This window comes from Oryza glaberrima, chromosome 7 (genome assembly GCF_000147395.1).
Source record: "Oryza glaberrima chromosome 7, OglaRS2, whole genome shotgun sequence".
NCBI classification, from domain to species: domain Eukaryota; kingdom Viridiplantae; phylum Streptophyta; class Magnoliopsida; order Poales; family Poaceae; genus Oryza; species Oryza glaberrima.
In genome coordinates this window covers 12,991,008-13,015,419 of record NC_068332.1, presented here as the reverse complement: position 1 = coordinate 13,015,419, position 24,412 = coordinate 12,991,008, and the positions used below count along the sequence as shown (strand labels likewise).

The window sequence follows — 24,412 nt, the reverse complement described above, 5'->3', positions numbered from 1 at the left end:
GTTGTATGCACGGGAAAATGTGTAGTGCAAATCTTGGATTGAAAAATGGACATATGAGGTTCGTTCACGTCATTAAATATAAAAATTTTACTAATAGGTTTACTCATAAGTAAATTTTTTACTCATGGTGACATGGACGAATCTCAGACGTTTATTTTTCAATCCAACGGTAGTTTTCAAGTTTGCACTGCATATATAGTTTTCACCGTATGGTTTTCCTGAATGCACTGCTGACCGAGCATCATCTGAAGGCACTTCCCTTGCTCCTCTTTACATCCTTATTATTTTCAAAAATTGCTATACGGCAATAATGTTCTGTTGACGTTATGTCGAAGAGTAGAGGCAGAGCTAGCTGATATTATTACGTATGTACTGTATTACTTAAAAATTTAATTATCATTTTGTGTTATTACCAATTGTATTTTTCTGTGTTTCTATCCAGCTACTGCACTATAGGTTCGCAGTTTTTTTTGTTCTTTAACCGAGTAAGTTCATGGTTTCTTGATTCTGTTTTCGAAGCGACGATGATGATTTTTCTGGTCTATATTTGGTTTGATTACCAAAACATTAATCACAGGTCATAGCCGCTGGTGTCGTGTTAACAAAATAACCGTGATCTACTTAAGAGTTTTTTCCCGCGCAGATAATCATTAAGCCAAATAGAACATGAAGGTAAACATATCATATTGTTGTTTGGTACCATTTACATGTTCCAGGCGCACAAGGTACCAAAGATTATGGCAATTTCTTGAATTAGTTCATCATAATCAAATTCCTAATCCATGCTATCCAGTCCCTAACAACAAAGAAAGCAAGAAGTCAAACCACCTGACAAAGAGTACATCAGTGCAAATTTGCTTGTGCTGCCTTCTGAAACCTAAAGATCATCCCATTAACACGGAATCGTCGCTGCCGTGTTTGGGGTACTGTACAACTAAAGTCTAGCTACAAGCGCTGGGGCAAGCTTTGATATGCTGTTCACAACAATGTTCTGTTCCCCATGAAAAGGCAAAAACGATTTAATTTTAGCTTTGCCAAACATCAGTCAGATAGCCATCGAGCCCATTCAATGGCCACTTGGGTCCACATCTTGGAGAGACCCTCATCACATCCTCATTATCTGTCACCTGATTCTGAAACAAAAATTTAAGGATCATCAATTATCTCAATCTCAACATTATTAAGCTGGTATCAGCAGCATGAATATGACTTTAATGGATTCTCATGCCTGTTTGTTTGGCTATTCCGTTCTGACTGTTTTCTGGAACATCCTTCACGGCAGAAGATTCTGGAAGATCAGAAGATGGCTTTGTTCCTTCTGCTGAGGTTGAAGCATCCACCGCCTTGTCTGTCCCAGGTATGCACTGCTGCTCGAGCATCATCTGAAGGCACTTCCCTTGCTCCTCAATTCTCAGCTGCAAACTTCTTTGGATCTGCAGAGCAAATAAGCATTGAACCAAAAGGGTTAATTTCAGAAAGTTCAACACCCTGAAGTCAACAGCTTGGGGAAATGAGAAGTTCACTTTGATGTTGGTCTAGCTTCCTTCATAATCCATGTTAATCAACTAGGTAAGGAATTTGGTTACTTCATTTTTAACGCATCTCATAGACAAAAACATCTAAAGCAGACTTAGCAGATTTTCAATGCCCTGGCCCCTGTTATGGCAGACCTAGCTAATCCATGAAACTAGTTTTTCTAGGAATGTCTAGTAAAAAGGAGCAGAGACAATGTTCAACAACAGGTTTAGCCGACTGTTGATATGAAAGGATAAGAAAAACAGATGAAAACAATACAAATATGGCAAAAAAGTACTAGAAATTAACAGCTAAGTTCATATTTTCCTAATGAGCTGTGATGCCCTCTATTGCAAGAACCTACATGTACGGAAAAAAAACTAAACCCTGAACAAAATAATAACTGCATCCATATGCTAATTTTAACGGTTGGTCTTGGTTTGAAATACTTTTGGATTTTTTTTTCCTAAGGCATCCTTTTTCACCTAATACTCCAATCAATTTGCTTACCACATATGATGTTAATGGTCGGTTATATAATTCACAATAGAAAGAACTCCATAAAGCGCTAATTCGTTCTTTGCTTTATATGCATGGAGCTCAAACAAGTCAGCTCACACTAGTACTATATGATAGCTTGAAGCTTGCCTACTTTATTCTGAACTTCATACGAAAGCCCTTCCCCACCTTCCTTTCAGAAGAAATATAAAGCATGAAAAACAATTCATTAGTATGCTACATACCTCAAGCTGTTCATGAAGCCTCTTTTGGAGTTCTAACTGGAGACGCAATGCCTCAGTGAGATCAAAGTTCCTGCAACAGAATACAAGAATGAACACTCGGACCTCACAAGATGGTCTAATGTTAAGGATGCCCAAACAAGTTGGCTAAAACAGCAGGCCATTGCATATTTGCGGTACAAGTTGGCTAAAAACAGCAGGACATTCCATATTTGCGATCAGATTAGTAGGCAAAATACAAGCAAGAATGAAGGACTAACATTAGACCAGACAAAGACCAGATAGATTTTTTTTTTATTGTGGAAGATCACTGCTTTCTGTTCACTAGACACAATTGCATTTGATACAAATAAATAACAGAAAATGCAAAAGGAGAAAGTTCCAAGGAGACCAAGGAGAGTCAACGAGTTTGAATAAGAATATCTATTGGTAATAAAGAATTGTTTCCAAGCCACTTCAATATAGAACACAGTGCTGTAACGAGTATTGTTGTCCTATCACAAAAAAACAGTTTGCTGCTCAACAAAATATCTTAAGCATTTGATCAACAAATTATTCCTTTTGTTATACCAAGAAAGCCCCTTTTAATGGAGAATCTTTCACTGAACCAGTTTTGCTAATAATATGATTGAATACAGGATTCCAAATGAGACTATTCAAATAAAAGAGAACACAGCAGTGAGATCGCAAGGTAGAAGCATAATGAAGTCATGAAGATTTCAAACTTACCCTCCTTTCAGATCTATTGATGGTATGTCCTCTTTTGAGGCTGCCTTCTTTTCTGAAGAACCTGAAAAATCTCAAATTGATGAACATGGCAATAAAATAAATAATACATGGCAACAAAATAAATAAATAAAAGAATGCAGCAAAACACAGAAAAAGTGGAACGTGGCAGACCTTCAGACAATTCTGGTCTGTATCGAGCTGTTCTGTATTTCTGCAAAATAAATTAACTCAAAATGAAAAGATAAGAATAATTTTCTTTCACAAAAATATCATGCAATAGGGACAACTAACAGACCTGAAGGTGACTTTTAACATGATAAATGGTCAAATTGTCTGCCTTCATTAGCTTTAACACACCCTTGGGAGTAGCTTCTGCAACAATTCACAATAAATGTCAATATGCATAATTAGTTCAATCATAGGAGATGTAACATTTCTTAAAGCAATACACACTTTCACTGCCACCAAGTAGATTGACAGCATCTACAAAGCGCTCATGAAGTTCAGGAGTCCATCTCATTCGTGTCTTGGAGTTGGAGGTATTGGAGGCACCAGAGGGCGAGGGTATAGCAACTGCAGAAGGTTCTCCTGATTGAGATGAAACTGATTGTTGGGCAGCTGATTGGTGAACTGCGACAGATGATTGCGCAGCTGGTCCAACCTATATTGAAGATAAATAGAGCACCACTCAATTACATGTTGGAAACGTCTAGAAGACTAGGAACTAAAGAATTTGCAGAAGTAGTCATCAACAATGAATAGCATAGGGCACTTAGGGATAACTACATGTGACACATCCCACAGTCTTAATTCAAGCTCAACTGGAAACTGGCAGCACCCACCCAAACAAGCCTAAGCTTATCCTGATGATATCAACCAGAAAGAAATTTAGATATCATCTCAGGTTTAAAAAAAAAATTCTTGGTTAAGTTCAAAACTTCACAAGTATGTCAATATTATACCCTTTTCTTTGTTTAAAAAAAAGAGAGAGAGAGAGAGTTCCCTGGCAACCAAGCCGTCAAGCAACTTGGTCGTATAAATTTTAGTTTAAACAACACTATGCTATTTTAGCTGATCTGAAGTTTGGTTATGATATGTTATTAAACCTGTTGAGCTTCTCTTGAGCAAACATGGAGCCTATTTGAGCTTCTGTCAAGAAAATCCCTATAATTCATACTTATACATAATAAGAGCAGAAACCTACATGCAGTTCAAACCAAGTCAAGCCTGCCCAAGCTCATTCAAGATGACTCTCCACAATTCTACATACAGTAAAGTCATCATGTTTTTTGCTTGGTTATATGGAGCCAGGAAAACTACAAGGTTGCAGCAACTGCATCCTTTTATCTTGAGCATAATCGCATTTTTGAACTATCTAGGTGTCAAATGCATCATGGCTAAGCATGCCCAATTGAAAACATCCAATCTATAGTAAACATTTGTTAAACAAAGCAAAGTGTAGACGTTTTGCTTGCATGTCACATATAAGAATAATTGCATTTGTCAACGCAAACATGTAAATCTTATTGGAGTCGCTAGACTGCCATAATGCTAAAGATAATTTATTAAGTGGCAGTTTTGAGCTGGAGATACGAAGAACGAAATATACTAATCTGATAAACACATCGTACATAATATGCATCAAACACGGTAATGTCACGGACAATTGGATGTTGCAGAAACAAAAGGATAATTTTAGAAAGTCAATAATCAAGATGATGCTTCATTTCAAACTCACTAACAAAGAACACATCACAGCATGAAACAACAGTTAATTTAGGAAATAGTTTAGCCAAATAAGAGTAGAATTGTTCTTAGATAATGAAGAATTACTCCCCAAGTTCACCCACCAAAATAGCAGAAACTGTCATACCTGTGGTTGAGTTTCAGTACAAGCTGTGTTATCAATATCTTTCCAGTCATAATTCATAAAATCATTCCACCATTCACTTTGCTTGGCAAGTTCATCACCAGCTGCAATAGAACTGTTTTCAGTCAAATTGTTCCCAGCAGGGACATCATCTGTATATCCAAGCAAGCCATCAACTGGATCAGGACACCACGTCGGCCCAGCATCTCTTGGAAAATCAGTCAAGGAAGGTTCAAAGCCTCCATATTGTGATCCATAATTAAGCGTTGAAGAACTCCCACTACTCGGCGGTTGAGAATTGTAAGGATTGGCATTTGTATATTGCTCATTGCTTGAAACTGAAGAGAACCTTATCGCCTGGGACGAACGCAAAGGCCCAACAGACCCGGTACTGGACTGAAAATGCCCATGAAGAGGAGCAACAGTACTCTGATTCTGATGAGGTGGCATAGGTGTGCTTCTCAATTCTCTCTCCCGCGGAACATTCTGCCCATCTGGAATCCTGGGAATGTTTTCATCCAGGGTAGCTGGTATAGCAGGCAGAGGCGATGGCACAGTCACCGGAATTCCAGAATTGTAGAGCTGATTGGTGCTTATTCTCTCCATTTACAAACACTCAAGCCAGAATTATCCTTCACTGTGTTAATTGGCAAGACCTTTTGTTGACTCGATTTTCCAAAAAAAGAAAGCTTCTCCTCTCCTAGGGCTGACACATCTGCAACAAAAGAATGTTCAACCCAATCATGACAAAAGAAACCTCTGACCACACAAAAGGGTATGGAAGCATAAATTTCAGTGGTGTACAGCAGAATCTTCATGTCAATATGAAAATTATCAATCCCCAGCCTATTGCTCCAATTAAACAAAAAAAAAAACACGACTTCCTTAGTCACGGCTTTGAAGCCTATAATCATCTCTCTTCTCGTCAAAGGTTAGGCCGAATTTCGCGCAAATCCAAACATGAAAAAGCTCTATGCGTAACATAACCAACTGATCAGCCTCAAATCAGAGGGGCCACGAATCCCACGATCCCAAGATACCCATATCCTCCCTCACCCAACACGCCCTCCTCACACGACTCCACCAATCCAAACCAAACCCCAGCCTAATCTCATCAAGCTAATCACACCCGCCGCACAATTCCACCATACAACCAGAACGAAGTCAAGTACCCCCCCAACCCAACCCAACCAACGAACCCGACCGAATCCCAACAATTCCTCACCGAGCCGAGCGCAGATGACCCCGGGGGAGCTGTGGATTGAACCGGGCCCGACGCTGAGCTACAGACAGAGATACAGATAGACGGCGGAGGAGGAGGCCTCACCTCCGGCGAGAGATCGGCGGAGGCGGAGGAGCTGAGCCCGAATCCTTCGCCTTCGCCTTCGCCTGCGATAGAGAGAGAAGCGAGGAGAGAGAGAGGGATGAGATGTGGGGAGAAATGGTGGGAGGCGGCCTTTCGCGTGGCGGACCGCCGCCCGCACGAGCCAGCCCCTGGGCCACGCGAGCCGCTGACAGGTAGGGCCGGGAGGGGTGGGCCCGGGCCGGCCATGTGGAGGGTAGCACCGCACGCGCGTACGCGGAGCGGGGGAAGGGGTGGTCTCTCCGGTGATGGGGAAATTATTCTGTCAACTTGGGTCGCGGGGGTGGGTGGACCCGGTCCATAGGAGATACGTAGCGTGGGGCCCGGTGGCAGTGGGTGGTGGTGCAGTGGACCAGGCGCGGGAGGGGTTTGACACTCGGGGGGGGAGGGTGCGCTTTTGGGTTCCGTCTTGGCGTCCACAAATGGGGAGGGGGAGGCGAACGAGGGCGAGGTTGCTGTTGCGGCCAAGTGATGCCTTTCGGATACGGCGCGGCGCACACGAGCGCGCACGAAATTTCCGACCCAACGGTACCGTTTTGCATTTCTACTGTCTTTTTTAATTTATTATATTTGTTTTGTGTTCATGCTGTACTCTCTCCGTCCCACGTAATATAAGGGATGCGACACATTTTAGACACTATCTGTTATCTGTCGTGTATCGCATCGATGGAGGGAGTATCTACGACGTCAATAAATAATTAAATTAGTAAATCTTGAAAGTTTTTGACAGAGCAAGAAATATTCTCTTAGAAAATGATATCCTTCTCAACCATTTTTTCCTTAGCCGCACCTCCCCACCGTAGAAATAGTGAAAATCTTATAAATAGTTATTAATTACTCATATAAATAGGAGTATATGATGAAGTTGGATTTTTAATAAAAGTTCGACCATTCAACTTATTCAATTTTTGTGTGCAAACATATAAAAAATGTAACTTATGTTTAAAGACTGTATGATAATAAATTAAGTCATAAAAATAGATAATTATATATATATATATATATATTTAAATAAAACAAATGGTCAAACGTATAAAAAATCAACAATATCAAATATTAATTAATGGAGAGAGTACTAGTAATTAATGGATTTCAATGAAATCCTCAAAAAGAATGTATATTCAGGTCGTTTTTCCTTTTCATTAATCATCCTAAAGATTTTTCTACGCATGCGTGTGCTTCTTTCTTCAAATCAACCAACCAAAGAGCATTGTGTTGTTTTTTTGGAAGTATTGAGACTATAAATCAAAGAAACAAAGGATTCTGGTTGAAGTTAGTTATTCCCGTGTTTTTTTTCTTTTGTCTAGTGTGATAACTACTTGCCAGAATGAAATTGAATGTGATTTCTCCTAAATCTACAAATTTAAACTTTTAAGTTCACTAAAACATAACTTGGTGTTTTTGAATCCTCCTTAGCTCTGGACCTATGCCTTGCAGGATTCGTGGCTAACAAAATTTTTGTAGCACCGGAGGGTTTATGAGGGTCCGGTTCCAAAGTAAATATAAAATACCAAATTATTTAAATTGGGGTTCAACGCGAGTTTAGTTGTAGAGTACATGAAGAAAGGATGAGAGAGGAAGAGAAAGGTTGTCATATGAATTCGTAGGGAACATCTCTTCGTATTATTGTATTCGGAAGTAAGAATAATTGAATTATTCAGTACGAAGTTACGCTGAATCAGGACACGTAACAGGGTTGACTTCAAGATAATAGAAAAAGAAAAGAAAAGAGAGACCGAGATGCCAAATGATCAACAGCTGATGACAATGTGCTGATGCACATCATATCGGTGTCTCAGATTATGAGACTATATCTATATGAGACTCTCTTCCAGGGAAAAAAGAAGTGGTATGAGGATGTTTATTTATTCACACAGCCGAGTCGCCCTTTGCATGAACGACAGGACGTTGCGTTTGCTGCTCACTGGTGCACATTGACTAGTTAACCGGGGTTTTTTTTTAAACAAAGAACATAGTACAAATGCACTCACCCACAACGCCTGTGCACTCACCTACCCCTATGAGCACCTCCGAAGACTAGACCAGCATATTTTGAGATTGACGAAGTCACCACAGGCGTCTCGCTGCCAAGAAATACGTCACCTACCACTGAAAGAATAATTATCTATAAATGCGAGCACCCATGTCAAATCTAGAATTTGCTCCACCACAAGAAACCGAACTAATTGAGTTACACTCACTTCGCTAGTTAACTGGTTTTTACAAAAGGAAGGTACGAACTACCTCCGTGAGCTATCGCCGTCAGCCGAATTACACCCCTGAACTCGAATACCAAATATTTTACACCCTTGACTATTGAAACCGGATAAATAAACCTCCGACTTAATCCAGAGTGGTTTTGGTCTTACGTACCATACGCATGGCACTCTAATTGAGGTTGTGACCTCCTCCGTTCAATGCTGCAGTGGGGCAGCCTCCCTTGTCCGCCATGGCCGGCGAGGTGAGGTGGGACAACGACCAGTACGACCGCATCGCCGCCATCTAGATTGATAGCTGCAACCTCCTCCCGACCACCACCGTGGAGCCACGTGGCGAGGGAAGCCGAGGATGAGGTGAGTGCCTGGAGGCCGCCAAGTTCAGGGAGGATGGGGAGAAGTGGCGGAGGTTGGGGACGAGACATGTGATGGCCACCAATCTCGGGGAGGATGGAAGTGGCAGCAATGGCGATCGGGGAGGAGGGCAAGGTTGAGAAAATTTCGCTGAGGAAGCTCAAGACGACGGCTGGCTCGTCGCTTACTTCTCACAAGCTCCGGCTCCGCTGCCGTTGCAGTCGCCTCCGTGCAAGCTCCGGTTCCACCACCCTCCCCAAGCAACTTTGAGCTCGGCCACTGGCCGCCGCCTCCATTGCCTTCACCGAGCTCGGTTGATGTCGGTCACCGCCTCTACGGTCCTTAGCAAGGGGATGGATCTGGGATAAGAGAAGGGAAGATTGAGGAAGATAGAATGGAGAGAGGTGGGATGGAGAGATCTAACAGTGAGCCCCACCGATATTTTTTAAAGAATTGTTTATTAGACTGTCACACGTATGTCATGTAGGACCAAAACCACTCTATATTGAGTGGTGGGTTATTCGTCCAGTCTCAACAGTTGAGGGTGTAAAATATCTGGTTTTCGAGTTCAGAGTAATTTGATCGACCACGATAGTCACTGTTCCCTTTCTAAAAAGCACTCCACACCAAAAAAAAAAAGAAAAAAAGGACATATTGACCAACTAAACTGTCATGGTTATGGATACCGCATACCTAATAGTAGTTGACTAAACTCGGCAGGGCCCACCACATACCATGTCTTATACGGAAACAAACCAACGGAGAAAATAAATTAAATAAATAAATCCCTCCATTAAAAAACATATGTTCGTTCAAAATAAATTAAATAAATAACCCCTCCATTAAAAAGCATACTCTCATAATATAAGGCTGTCAACGGGAGATACTCGTATACCGGATAGTATGGGTATTGGGGTACGTTGGTGCAAGGATCTATACGATTCGACATCAAGCAAACAAAAGAGACAAGGATTATACCGGTTCAGGCCCCTCGTAAGGTAATAGCCCTAATCCAGTTTATATGAGATTGATATGGAAATCCACAGAGTACAATAGAACAACTGATTTCAAGATTACTAGCAAGATCCTTGTCGAGATAGCCTCGACGAGATTTACCAGCGAGTAGGCTTCAAGTCTCATCCGGATTGCTTCTGTGGTGGCAAATTGGCTGGTGTTATGATTCGATGCCTTGGATCTCTTAGGGGGTATGTATTTATACTGTGAATCCCCTTAGTCTCCAAGTAAAACTCGGAGACCCCGGACCATGCATGATATGGTATAATTCTAACCTCTCCGAGTAGAACTCTGTTACGTACTTGCCCGTGAGGATTATTTCCATAATCTCTCGTCGATTTCCTTATCGTATACGGAAAAATATATCACACATGCGAAGGTATGCCGTATCCGTTTATTCCATAACTCACAGGATAGAAGGTATGTCTTATCCGTAACCATGATAAAGACGATTTGACTTTTTTTTCTTAGTTAAATCTTTTTTATGTTTGATAAGTTTATAGAAATACATAGTAACATTTCAACACCAAACAATATGCTATCAAAATATATAATATTAGGTTTAGTGAAACTAATTTGGTGTCATAAGAGTTGCTACATTTCTTTATAAATCTGATCAAACTTATAAAAGTTTGACTTCTTATAATATGAAACAGATGGAGTAAGACGTGTTTTGCTTCGTTTGGATAAGGTTTTGATCAAACTAGCTTTTACATAAAAATGCTTGTCGAAATGACATGTATTTTAGACTGGAGGGGAGTAGATATTAATATGTAAGTTTTAAATTTGTACATAATAAGTTTCAGAGTCAAATTGATAAAGCAAAGATTTTGAATAATAAACTTCCTAGAAACACCGAATCAAAGCCCACGTAGGCGGTATAGCACTCAATGTGCAATCACACAAGTACACTACGGATTGTGAGCCGCCACCACCACCAAACGCCCAAGCAAAAGGTCCCGTGTGGCAGGGTTCCTGGTTGGTAGGAGTAGATGATAACCGTTATCATGTTATCTAAACAAGACTATATATTATATAATCCTACGATGGGATTGACTATTGAGTTGTATGCACATTGTTTTGTGATCAAGTGTAAATTGTATCTTTTGTGTTCTAAATTGAGAAGTACATGGATTAGCAGTTGTGAATGGCGGTACAATTTTGTACGCCGATGAAAAGAGTAGCTAGGACCAGGAGCATGAAATCATGAACCTTGGATACAACCACTAAACCACACATGCACAGCCATGCCTAATAGCACCAAAGAGCAAGGATGTATATCAAGGCTCACAAAACGACCTGCAAAACAATTGTCTGTAGGGCATATTTTTTACGTTTGAGACATGTTCAAACATGTCTACTTTTATATTTGGGAGCACATTTACTATTTCTGGATACATATTTATAGCCAAAGGTTTAGATCTCAGACTTCCAGTGAAAACATGTTTACTGGGTTTGAAAGATGTACATATCCATATAGCCATATTAATGAACACTAGGATTTAGATCTTGGTGGATAAAGCAACCATGACTACCACCATAGACCATGCCAACGAGGCAATTACCCTTTTAAGGCAAGTTCTTAGCTAAGGTTTCTAACTCTCTTCTCTCATTCTACGTGCACGCTTTTTAAACTACTAAACGATGTGTTTTTTTTAAAAAAAATCTATACGAAAATTGCTTTAAAAAAATCATATTAATCCATTTTTTAAAAATTAGCTAATACTTAATTAATGAGTCACTATGTTTGAAGTGCGTGAGTTCCCAATACTACCAACCGAACACAGCATAAGAGTGTATTACCACCAGACCAACTTAGAATTATGTTATATTCTTTGCTGTGATTACTAATTCATTATTCCTATACCAGAAATGAGGGGAACAGAATCTTCAGTCACATTCCATTTTATATCCCATTGCTGTTCTTTCGGAGGTAACATTTATACATGCTAGAAAAAGAATTAACTAGAAAATCAGTGCGCCTATATTTATAGCCAAGTAAACTGCATCACCGATACACAAACTTGACAGGTGGGGGCAATCTAGTACACAAACTTGTAAAATGCTCGTTTTGGTGCATGAACTTATCTGGTGCGTGCGAATGAAGGCGAAAAGGATACTATATGGCTAATCTTATTGATTTAGGGGCCGATTCGGATACTATACAAACATATATCTGAGAAGGTTGCTATTAGATAAGGTGCACGAGATGCTAGACTTCTCCTCAATAAATTTATTATCATTTTAAACATAATTAATGAAATAAAATGTATGTGATTATAGTCGCACCGGTTTTTTTCTTTTCTATTGGTGCGTGTATTGTGTGTCCTATTTAGAGTTAGTTAATGACACATAAATTTTAGAGGACTTTAATAGAGATTATCTAATTTATTTTAAAATTCTAGAAACCATAATATTTTTCATCTGTAATTTTTTTTCTGGATTTTTCTTTTTCTCCTTGATCACTCCATCGATCATCGATCGAAGGATGTGAAATTTCTACAAATTCAAGGTAGCAGATACTGTGTACCAGTTGGGAAGCTTCTTGCACTTGCTAGATGTGGTGTTCAAAACTTTATTTTTCAGGATTTTTTTTCTCTTATATAATTCATAAATTTATCTCAAAGCTTAACTGTGCCACCTGGACCAATTGGTTGTCAATTTCACTGCCAGCTCTAGAATTACTGACTAGAACATTAGCGTGCCGGTTGGCACGCTTTCTTTATAGCCCATTACATTGTTTAGCGTGTGTTTGAAACATGAAAAATTTATAAGATATTTTTAGCAGTCAGATCAACTTCCATGTTCCATCAAATATTGTATTCTCTTGCATATCATTCTGAGCATAACCTCATGTTAATTTGGGATTATGTGTCCTCTGTGTTTCTAGTGGACGGTTTATTATAGATGTTGAATTTCTAAATTTTTTTTGAGAAAATTAAATATTAGAAAAGTATGGAGTTAAATATTAGAAGGGTCTCAAAAAAATATTAAAAGATTGATAAGTTTATTTTTTTTAAAAAAAAGGATTGATTGTAGGCAAAGAAATTATGGGAAAATTGTAAACTTACAAAGTTTGCCCTCGATAATCCATAATACTCTCTATGTCCACAGATATTAGGTGGAAGGATCCAACTCCTAAATGCTACAAGCATAATTTGGAGTTAAGCTGTGGCCTATGGGCATTCTTGGGTTCATTCCGCCCCTCATTTTTCTATGTCATTACAACATGCTCCACTCTCTTTTTCAGTACAGCTAAAACTATTTTGTTAGGCTTCAGCTATAGAATAGCTGGAGCTGAAATTCTGCTAAACTGACGACTACATGTTGTATCACTCACCCCCTTATTTATTTATTTTTCATGTCTTACTTCTAACCATTATCTCATGTTCCAACCATATTTCATTTAATGAGGGCTATTATAATTTCTCACTCCATCCTTGATTTCTCTAGAAAAAGAGCTGGGATATTTTATATTTGTGAAGGAAGTACAATTGCCCCCTCCCCCGATTCACAAGATATGAAGATAACATGAAACATAAAAACGGAGGAATTGAAGTGGTCGATTGGCTTGATGCTGCAGGGTGATGGTAGCCACGAAGCCTGCTGCTCATATTTTAATTGAACTTTTTTCTCCTTAATAATTTTGAGTTGGATATTTGAATACATATAGGGGTGATGTTGTTGCAAAGGGCTAGAATCTAGATATGTAAGTCTGGATCCAGATAGTTTAACTGGACTTATTTTAATTTTTGATGTAAATTTGATCGGTTCTACTATAAGTCTCCCTTTATTGCATTGCAAAGAGCAGTACAGTCGGAGCTTATGTAAGATGAATTTCATTTACCGGGCTTAATTCTTGTTCTACCACATTTATCTGAATTGTGATAAGTGGACCAATAGGCTAGCCGGTAACCGGCCAGCTTGAGAAAAGTAGATAGATTAGGGCTAAGGCTGTGTTTAGTTCGTGTGCCCAAAATTTGTTTGAATTATACGGACACACATTTAAAGTATTAAACGTAGACTAATAACAAAACAAAGTACAGATTATGCCTGTAAACCGCGAGACGAATTTATTAAGCCTAATTAATCCGTCATTAGCAAATGTTTACTGTAGCATCACATTGTAAAATCATGGCTTAATTAGACTCAAAAGATTCATCTCACAATTTACATGCAAACTGTGCAATTGATTTTTTTCATTCACATTTAATGCTCTATGCATATATCTAAACATTTAATGTGACGGAATTTTTAGAAGTTTAAAGGGAACTTAAAAACTGCCTAAATCAATAAGAACAATGGTGTTACAATAAAAAATAATAGGTATACAGTGACTAGACTAGAGGGCAATTGGGATTTGGGATTGCTTCATTTATGATGTATCCAAGGCCAACTATGTTGAACGACCCCATGAATGAGTAAAACCCCACAGCTGCAGAGAACAAGACGTCAGTAATGGAGAATAAACAAAATGACCTATTTATAAATGTATACTCAGCGGAAACATATGCGGATTAACTCCATCATAGAAGGCAATCTAAAAGTAGTAGTATTTCAGATGCAAATAACATGTCATTGGGAGAAGTGCATATGAACTTCCTATCTTTGATCTGTGATCATTTATGACTGGTTATATCTTTCCTGACTATCCAAGTAACCATGCATTGCAACAGACTTCAAATAGAAGTATATCATACTTTTCAAACTAGTAAAGTTGCATCATTTTTAGGAGAAAACATACAAAATCCGCAATCAAACATCAATCCGCAAATAATGTTGCCACAAAAAGCCCTGTTTGATTCAGCTACTGGTAGTAGATTATCGCAGGCACGCCTCCCAAGCTGCAAAACATTTTTTTTAAGAAAAGTTTCTGTGCAGATTTTTTTTAAAATCAAATAAACCCATTTTTCAAATTTTAAAACATTTTTCTTAATTAATGATCTGCCATGTTTTCCATGCCGCAATAAATCAATAATCCCAGTCTCTTCAGCACGATCGAACATTGCCTAGAAGCCATACGGACAAATGCATATCCTCATTCTTGGAAGATCCCACAACTCGAGGGGTCAGTTGTGGGATGGGGTATACTCACAACCACGAACCACCTGACCCTGTTCTTTTCTCCAACAAAAGTTGGATTGAATTTTGGATACTCGCGGCACGCTTTTCAAACTTCTAAACTGTACGTTTTGTACGAAAACGTTCTATATGAAAGTTGTTCTAAAATATAAGATTAATCCTTTTTCAAGTTTGTAATAATTAAAACTCAATTAATCACACGTTATTACCACCTCGTTTTGCGTGAAACACTTAATCTTTATCTTTATCTTCATCTTCAGGAGATTCAAACACCACCTACTACTAGCTACTTTCATTTTATAGAGATATCAAACTATTTGTAAAAAGGATCTGGTGTTGATAATATTAGAAATATTATGGTAAAAATAATATTATACTTAAAAAATTCCCGTGCATATTCCGTGTAGCAAACAAATGATCAAATACTGTCCCAAAAGTAACAGAAGTTAAAATTTATAAATGTCGAGATTATGCTAGTCGTGGCCCAGCATGGTGCACATTTTTCATCATGATCACGCTAGAGTACTTGAGCATTCTACTAACTTGTGAGATAATATGACTTAAAGTCCAAAGAAGTCTTTAGACTTGAATGTAAAAAAACATCATCTTACCTCAACATTCTTCAGTTCAAAATCTGGACTATGAGCCAAGCATGAGTTCCCAAATGTCTGACATGATCCACTGGTTCCATGTAACCTACTCCATAAATCAAGATATAATACTAACTATGATTGTTTTCCGCAAATCGAGGAAATTGTATGCCACAATAGCAACTTACAAATCTTCATCGAGGCACAACGCGAAACTCCCACCTCCTCCAAATGCCAAAGCATCATTCAAGCATAAGTAGTAGTACCTGTTGGCACCTGAATATTTTTGTTCCGACAAGTACAACTTCAATTTTAACAGTATATTCTCTATGTTGATACAGAACATTTGTACTACTATTAAAATGAATCAAGCGGTACATAAATTTCATTTTATATTTCTTGAATATTACATAGAACATTAACATGGTAGATTATAGATTTATGCATTCATTTATAACTTTCACCACAAATTACATCCATCAGCATATCATCCTGGCTACTTTCATTAAAATGCATTGCAATTTTCCTGACCAATGGATCAACAAAAGTGGCATTATGCAAAATGCAAAAGGTGAATATTACATACAACATTAACATGTAAATTATGCGATCATTTGGAATTTTCACCATAAAATCACAATCCATCACCATATCATTCTGGCTACTTTCATGAAAATGCATTGCAATATTCCTGACCAATCATCAAGAGAAGTGGAACCAAATTTTCTTGTCACATCAACCAGTTTGATGTGACAACTGTAGAAGTTCAAAACTATAATGGCAGAAGATGTGTAATTTATGAAGAATGTGCCAAAACAAAAAATTGTTCTCCGACGCCAAAAAGGTATACCAAAATAAAATGCTTACCGGTTGGTCTGAAAAGCCTAGGTTCACCATAAATCGTTGTGAATACAAATGTCTGATTAGTTCCCTGCTTCATCAGGAATATAAATACAATCATTACACAAACTAGGGAAAAACCTAATAAAGGATGGTCTAAAAGGCAGTAACCTAGCCTGCTAAGGCAATACTAGGCACTGAAGGGCATTCTCCTGCCTAGGCAAGCCTAATTACAAATTAGGCCCTAGGCACTGGCTTGCCATCTGACTAGCTTCTAGTGCCTTGGTGAACTAGGGCTCATGCCCTCATAGCATGACTTCATAAGCATAAGTAGCACGAAAAGCTATCTAATGGCTGACCTGGTATTTTCTTTTCTCTGTAGGCCTGAGAGGACCATTTAACAAGCCACCAAACACAGCCCCCCGCATGTCTCCGACAATCTAACATGAGAAAGTTGAGAAATATTGTCAGTTGAAACCCAGCTTCTAGAAACAAGTTGAATTGTAATGACACATAACACCTCAAAATGGTAAATAAATCATAGTTGGACATACCAATAGGCATGGACCCTGGAGATTTTCACTCCTACGGAAAAGTGTTCTTAGCGATGTTCCATGCTTCCAAGTGCTGCACTTCATTTGCCAAAACAACAAAGAATGAAGAAATCAAAAGGTAAAAGAATGAAGAAATCAAAAGGTAATACTACACAAGGCATGATTAAATAAAAATTTCAACCATGGCATGTTGATTTACTGCTTACCTATATAGCAAAACCCAGTGACAACCCTTTAAGGTCCCAGGGAGAGAAGATTGAAAGAATCCAAACAATTTTGGAGATATAAATGTAGACTTTTCAGTTAAATAATAAAGAGAGTCTGTGCAGTCTGATGTTGATGTTTCTTCATTTCCATTTGAGTTATCGATGGGCCTGTGTGACTGCAGGATCTGCTCGTTATTAGAATTTCCATTCCTTTCGTCTCTCTCACTTTCAGATCCAGATTCCTCACTTAATGCCAGGGGCGGATCATGCCACAAGAAATCATTCCCCCTCCATCGTTTAGGAAGCGATTCAGGAGGCAGTGGTTTCATATGCTGTGAACTCGGTGAAGTCCTTTCATGTCCCGGATTTGAGGTTGGTAGAAGGGACATCACGTAAGAAGATAATGATCCTTTCTTAGGGGAAGTAAAATGCTCCACTGGAAAAGGCGTTGCCTGAATAAACACATTGCTATTAAGTATTAATACGGAAGTACAGCAAACAAACAAAACATGATATATGCAAGAAAGCAACATCTTTGAACTAGTAAAACTATAGTAACAAAAAGTTATGACGTACCACAGCTTAAACTTGTAAAAATTATGAGGTACTGCTGCTTAAGCTGACACAAGCCATGAAAATATTTAAAATGTTTCTTTCTATGAACTAAACAAGTCATTAATGTTTCAAAGACTAAGACTGTGCATCACAAATAGGCACTACATCAGTATTGAGTCAGCTCAAACTTAGTATTTTTTTTCTGTACACCTATATACGTTGCAACATTGCCTCCATCGTTAATGGGTTAGGCAGTTACCGGCACTCAGGTTTGTTGCCAAAACACAACCTTTTTATCCTGAAAACCGAAGAATAGTCTCTCCTGGCTAAAGCGTCAACTCTCAACTATCAAATGTGAGAAAATTCACATGTAGAAAGAACATCAATGCCTTGGGAGAAGACAAAATCATTAGACAACACAACATCAACTTATTAAGCAACAATCTGCACCCGAGCTTTCACAGCGACAAAGTAACTATATACATACTAATATATCAAATTGATCACAGAGAAGGGACAGGCAATGAGCAAACGAGGCCAGCGTTCCTCAAAGAACTCTCCTCGTGTGACTCACCTCCCCTACATGGCGGCGCCTTTCAAATCAGCCCCCAGATCCAAATGAACACGAGGAACACATACATATCTACGCCGCAATGCAATTTTCTACATCGAAGAATTACACGTTCTACAAAGGAAGAGAAACAATTCTTCGATTCCGATTCGACATGGGTCACCCTCCGAGGATCCCGCTTCTCTGCCTTCCAGAACCACCGGGTTGGATGCGAATGCGAGGCGACCCCACGCCAACCACCACCAAATTCTTGTGCGAGGTTAAAAAAAAAAGAAATGGAAAATGTGGATCCGGCACAGCGTGCCCGCGCGGGAAGGGAGGGAGGGACGCGGATCTCACCTGCGGCTCAACGGCAGCGGCGGCGGCGGCGGCGGCGGCGGTGGCGGGTTGTGGTGGTGGTGTGGCGGCTGCGGAGGAGGGGGAGGCGGGGGAGTCGGCGAGGAGGCGGGCGAGCCTGTCCGCCACCTTCGCCTTCCAAGCGAGCATCGCCGCCGCGGTCCGCTCTGCCCTACCCTTACCCTTACCCTTACCCTTGCGTCGACCGCGCGGCGGCGGAGGCGGCTGCTGCTCTTGGCGGCCGCGGCGGAGGCGGTGGCTTTGCGTGGTGGTGGCGATGCAGCGGAGAGGGAAAGAGGCGAAGGCGAAATGTGGTTTGGTTTGGTTTTTGGTTTCACATAATAGGCATAAGAAAAGTTTGGCTGGACCGCACCGCACGACACGACACGACACGAGGAGGAGGAGGCGTCGTCGCGGTCGGTCGGTGACTGGCTGACTGTAACGGTCGCCAGCCAAGACACGCTAGAACGAACCCAAGGGGAATGATAATCAATGTGCGAATCTGAATTTGAAATTTTGGAATTTTATTTCGGAGCTGAGTTTTTTACTTTCAGCTTATAAGCAGCTGTCAAAATTTGTATTTTTAGAAATTTAACTTTGGAGTTGGTTTTAAACATTTTTCCATCGTAGTTTATTTTTTATTGAATTTTTAAATAGTGTGGTGTAAATACGTTTTACTCACAGATTATCCATCACAACATATAATCAGTCTGTATTTAGATCAGGGGTAAATTTTTTTACCGTGTCACATCGGATATACGGATACACATTTCAAGTATTTAACATAGCCTAATAACAAAACAAATTATATAATCCGTCTGTAAATTGCGAGACGAATTCATTAAGTCTAATTAGTCCGTCATTAGCAAATATTTACTGTAGCACCACATTGTTAAATCATGAAGCAATTAGGCTTAAAAGATTTGTCTCACAAATTAGTCGCAATCTGTACAATTAGTTATTTTTTAACATATATTTAATATTCCATGTAGGTGTTTAAATGTTCGATGTGACAGGGTGAAAAATTTTGAGCTAAGATCTAAGCCAAATGATAGGAGCATAGAAGCTAGGGGTCGGTAGGACGTAGGGTAAGATGAGACCATAACTATGCACACAAGTTTTACATGCACAATAATTAAAAAATGTCACAAAAATCTAGAGAAAGGTATATTATAACTACATGTAAAATCTTAACCCAAATTCATTATATTTTAGCCGTGAAAAAAAGTTCTGAAATTTTTAAACTACAAGTCGATCAGATCTTTATCTTTTTTTTTCATTCTTTATGCATGATGAATTTGAAAAGTCCATGTACATTTTTTTTTCTAATTTCTACACGTGAATACAATACTATTGAAAGTCCATGTACACATGAAGAATTTATGTGTATACGATACGTTCCCATATAGAATATCCAATTCACCTCCAAATGCCTCAGCATGGACCTCAGCTCTTCCGTAGTTCCGCCGCGATGTCACTCAAATGCAATTTATGGTGCTGCATATTGAAGCCTAAGGTTGTGTTTAGATCAGGGGTAAAAAGTTTTGGCGTGTTACATTGGATATACATACACACATTTAAAGTACTAAACGTAGACTAATAACAAAATAAATTACAGATTTCACATGTAAACTGCGAGACAAATTTATTAAGCCTAATTAATCTGTCATTAGCAAATGTTTACTGTAGCACCACATTATTAAATCATGGAGCAATTAGGCTTAAAAGATTCGTCTCGCAATTTACATGCAATCTGTGTAATTAGATATTTTTTTGGTTTATATTTAATACTTCATGCGTGTGTCCAAACATTCGATGTGACAGGGTGAAAAATTTTGCTAGGGGATCTAAACATGTCCTAAATATAAATGTAAGTAGTAATGTGTTTAGTTCCACGCTAAAATTGGAAGTTTGACTAAAATTGAAAGTTTGAAGAAAAAAGTTAAAAATTTATGTGTGTAGGAAAGTTTTGATCTGATGGAAAAGTTAAAAATTTGAAGAAAAAGTTGATAACTAAACCCGGCCGTAGTAATAACATCTATCCTATTTCATCCATCTCATCGTGAAATTGATGATGGTAGGAGTGGCAAGTCACTACCACTGGTCCCTATAGACATCACATTGCTATAAACATTCATTTTCGTTTTAGATTTGTGTCAAATTTATTTTTGCTTTGTATGGCAACTTCACTTGCTCGGATAAAAGATAATAATTTTATGATCTTAAGGTATCCACAGTCGCCCTGAGCGCTCACATGAGGGTCATTAGTTTATTATCATGGATTACTTGCTCAATGTATTTTAAAATACGATTTCTTAAAAACTCTTTTTTCCTATTGTACTTTTTAGATGACTTCTTCTAAGTTATTTATGAGATTTATAACATACAAATTTATCCCTATAAATAAGAACGTTATCCATTTTATTTCATTTGCACTTACTACCTTAGCCCTTCTCTTGACTAGTGGCGACCATAGCTGGATGGTGGAAACTGGAAACCACGTAGACACTTGGACAGACATAGGTGAATTTATGTTGGCCCAACAGGGTGCACAAGGGAAACGGAGAAGTATCAAGTGCAATAGCACAATTCAGTGTAACCATGCAACCTCCTTTGTGTACAATCTCATCCCTATCGCACATTTTGCAAAAAAAAAAACACCCGTCTCTTGTTATCTTTTTTTTATTTCGGTCCTTGAACTCATCTTCCTTTCTCTTTATATCGTTCCACTTTCCTCACCTCACCGAGTAAAAGATTTACACACCTATAAACGGGAGTAAAAAAATTACTCACGCTTAAAGTCGGGAGTGAAAATTTTACTCATGCTTAAAACCAAAGATTTACTCATATCTATAATCAAAGTAAAAAAATTTACTCACGTCTAAAGTTGGGAGTGAAAATTTTACTCATGCTTAAAACCAAGAGTAAAAAAATCACTCTTTGTGGATTTTGAGGGTAAAAATATTACAAATGTTGTATCCTATCAGTAAAAAAATTACAACCAATATTTATCCATGAATTAAAGAGTAAAAAAAATTATACAGCAAAAAAAGAAAAAAAAAAGGAAAAGTGGTGACGGCAAAGGGTCGGCTGCGGCGTATGTCCCGATGCGGCGAGGTTGGGGATAGAGGCGGAGGGATGCGGCAGCACAACGACGGGCAGGAGCGCGAGCAGACACAGCGAAGGAGGCGACGACAACGGGAGGGAGCAGCCGGTCCGGGGTCGACGACGAGCAGTGCGCGTGAATCTCGATCGGTCCCCTTTCTTCCCCCTCTTTCTCCTCGCAACTGCCGGCGTCGTCCTCCCTCTCTCCTCGCTCCTGCCGATCGGGGACGACGGGGCCATGCTCGCACTCGTCATAGGCGTCAGATCTGCTCACTGCCGCCAACCTCCCCTCGCCGGCTGTGTATAGATATCCCATCGTGCACATTTCTTTTTACCTTTCATTTTTTTTGCTCAATGTAATTTCTTTACTCGAATTCATTAATTGCAGTAATTTTTTTATTCTCAAATTTGACACTGAGTTATTTTTTCGCTCACAAATTCCCAACTCGGATGAAGATGGTAAGGAGAGAGGGAGAGGAAGCCAGATTGCCAGAGGGACTAAAATGCAAAACTTTCTTTGGTGGTGGGCGGTTTTCTGCAAAATGCACGGTGAGGGAGGAGGGGATTGATCTTGCACGTTCATGCTAGTCTGCTAGATCCAACGGTGAAAGATGTAAGTTGCACGATTACACTAAATTGTGCTATTGCACCTGATACTTCCCCCAAGGGAAACATATTCATGGTAAATATTTATATTCTTTTGTTATTAGGCCCACCGCTCCACATATTATTTGAATAATTATATATAACTAGCATGGTGACCGGCGCAGATTGCGCGGCTAGTATTATTATATTTTCTCTCATATAATAGTATATGTGTTTTCTCATTGTATTATTCAAATATATTAAAATGATAGAATAATTTTAAATTTTGCAATAACTTTACGAAACTACTAATGTGTAATATTCATATTGTATTTTATATACATGTTAGTTATTAATTATTTTTAATATCAAATTTTAGTTATTTGTAAATTATATATATTCCTATATGGACTCTAGATCTGTCTTTTAATATTTCTTTTTTTTTCAATTCTGAATTTTTATTATTTCTAATTGTATTTCTATGTGGACTCTAAACTCATCTTTTAATATTCTTTAATTTTTAATTTCAAATTTTAGTTACTTCTAAATTGTATTCATATATTGACTTTAAACTCTTCTTCCCATGTTTTTCTTATTTTCGAATTTTAGTTATTTGTGAATTGTATTTTTATACTGACTCTAAACACTACCTTTAATTTTATTATGTTTATTCCAAATTTTAGTATGGACTCTATACACTACTTCTAATATTCCTTATTTTTTTAATTCTAAATTTCTATTTTTTTCTTAATTGTATTTCTATATGGACTCTATACTATACTTCTAATATTTCTTATTTTTAATTCTGAATTTCTATTATTTCCTAATTGTCTTTCTATATGGACTCTATACTTTACTTCCAATATTCCTTATTTTTAATTCTAAATTTCAGTTATTTCCTAATTGTATTTCTATATGGACTCTAATATGCTCTTCTAATATTCCTTATTTTTTAATTCCGAATTTCTACTATTTCTAAATTGTATTTCTATATGGACTCTAATTTACTCTTCTAATATTCCTAATTTTTAAATTCCGAATTTCAGCTATTTCTAAATTTTATTTCTATATAAACTCATCTTTCAATATTCTTTAATTTTTAATTTCAAATTTCAGATACTTCTAAATTGTATTACTATATTGATTTTAAACTTTTCTTCCCATGTTTTTCTTAATTTCGAATTTTAGTCATTTGTAAATTGTATTTATACGGACTCTAAACTCTACTTTTAATTTTATTATGTTTATTCCGAATTTTAGTTAGTTTTAAATTCCTATATGAACTCTATACTCTACTTCTAATATTTCTTATTTTTTAATTCCGAATTTCTATTTTTTTCTTAATTCTATTTCTACATGGACTCTATACTCTACTTCTAATATTCCTTATTTTTAATTCCGAATTTCTATTATTTCCTAATTGTATTTCTATATGGACTCTATACTCTACTTCTAATATTCCTTATTTTTAATTCCAAATTTCAGTTATTTCCTAATTGTATTTCTATATGGACTCTAGTCTCCTCTTCTAATATTCCTTATTTTTTAATTCTGAATTTCAGCTATTTCTAAATTGTATTTCTATATGGACTCTGCCTTTTCTTTTTCTCCGATTAATGTGAGAATTTCTAGGCCATGAGAGCGAACGTGGAGGCTCCTTTTTATATTCCTTTAATAATAATATAATAGATAATAGATGCACTGCACCCATGTTGTTTATAATACAATTAGTTGTAGATTGATGCTCAATTTGAAATGATACACAATTTATCAAGTTCCCTTGTGTGATTGACCTATTCTTCTTCTTCTTCTTCTTCTTCGTTGCGAGAAGAACTGTGTTAATATTGGATCATTTATTATGTTCAAGTCATGTCATCGAAACGTGTACATATTCAAAATGCTCGTTAAAAATACTAGTAGATGCAATCATGATTTCTATTTACGCATGAGAATGTATTATAACAAGAATTTAAGATGTTCACAAAATTTTCCCTATCCTCTAGTTGAATGTTCAGATGTGTCTGTAGAATCATGTGATGATTCAATCCATGTGATGAACAAATTGTCAAAGGTGAGTATTTTGGAAAACATGGTGCATAGTGTTTTCAGACGATGAGCAGTGTAGGTCGGCGCTGGGTGACCGGTTAGACCGGGTGGTGCATGCCGGTCAGACCGAAAGTATCCGGG

At 38.1% G+C, this 24,412-nt stretch overlaps 2 protein-coding genes across 3 annotated transcripts; both read right to left on the bottom strand.

Annotated features, from left to right (window-relative positions):
• Nucleotides 1-650: 650 nt before the first annotated feature.
• Nucleotides 651-6,321, bottom strand: LOC127780456 (protein PHOSPHATE STARVATION RESPONSE 2). 2 transcript variants are annotated; one of them, XM_052307361.1, is made up of 9 exons: nucleotides 6,182-6,321; nucleotides 4,858-5,569; nucleotides 3,438-3,645; nucleotides 3,280-3,356; nucleotides 3,156-3,195; nucleotides 2,985-3,045; nucleotides 2,259-2,328; nucleotides 1,229-1,433; nucleotides 651-1,133 (listed from the first exon to the last, which is right to left on the bottom strand). In XM_052307361.1, the coding sequence occupies exons 2-9, from the start codon at nucleotides 5,458-5,460 to the stop codon at nucleotides 1,117-1,119; spliced, it is 1,281 nt and encodes a 426-aa protein (XP_052163321.1). In that variant the 5' UTR covers nucleotides 5,461-5,569; nucleotides 6,182-6,321; the 3' UTR covers nucleotides 651-1,116. The 2 variants fall into 2 exon arrangements, with proteins under 2 accessions (XP_052163321.1, XP_052163322.1); XM_052307362.1 differs by having other exon boundaries at nucleotides 6,080-6,267.
• A 7,604-nt stretch (nucleotides 6,322-13,925) lies between these two features.
• LOC127780754 (uncharacterized) lies at nucleotides 13,926-18,861 on the bottom strand. The gene is made up of 8 exons (XM_052307704.1): nucleotides 18,539-18,861; nucleotides 17,074-17,525; nucleotides 16,868-16,940; nucleotides 16,673-16,753; nucleotides 16,341-16,404; nucleotides 15,662-15,749; nucleotides 15,495-15,579; nucleotides 13,926-14,236 (listed from the first exon to the last, which is right to left on the bottom strand). The coding sequence occupies exons 1-8, from the start codon at nucleotides 18,683-18,685 to the stop codon at nucleotides 14,198-14,200; spliced, it is 1,029 nt and encodes a 342-aa protein (XP_052163664.1). The 5' UTR covers nucleotides 18,686-18,861; the 3' UTR covers nucleotides 13,926-14,197.
• Nucleotides 18,862-24,412: the final 5,551 nt, after the last annotated feature.

Excerpts from the sequence above, each read along its gene's own strand:
- LOC127780456 (XM_052307361.1), bottom strand. The coding sequence starts at position 5,460 with ATGGAGAGAATAAGCACCAATCAGCTCTACAATTCTGGAATTCCGGTG. Across the intron at positions 3,357-3,437 it reads TCTACTTGGTGGCAGTGAAA|AAGCTACTCCCAAGGGTGTG; the intron begins GTGTGTATTGCT and ends GAATTGTTGCAG. Across the intron at positions 1,434-2,258 it reads GGCTTCATGAACAGCTTGAG|ATCCAAAGAAGTTTGCAGCT; the intron begins GTATGTAGCATA and ends TTTGCTCTGCAG.
- LOC127780754 (XM_052307704.1), bottom strand. The coding sequence starts at position 18,685 with ATGCTCGCTTGGAAGGCGAAGGTGGCGGACAGGCTCGCCCGCCTCCTC. Across the intron at positions 17,526-18,538 it reads CCGCTGCCGTTGAGCCGCAG|GCAACGCCTTTTCCAGTGGA; the intron begins GTGAGATCCGCG and ends GTGTTTATTCAG. Across the intron at positions 16,754-16,867 it reads TCCAGGGTCCATGCCTATTG|ATTGTCGGAGACATGCGGGG; the intron begins GTATGTCCAACT and ends TTCTCATGTTAG.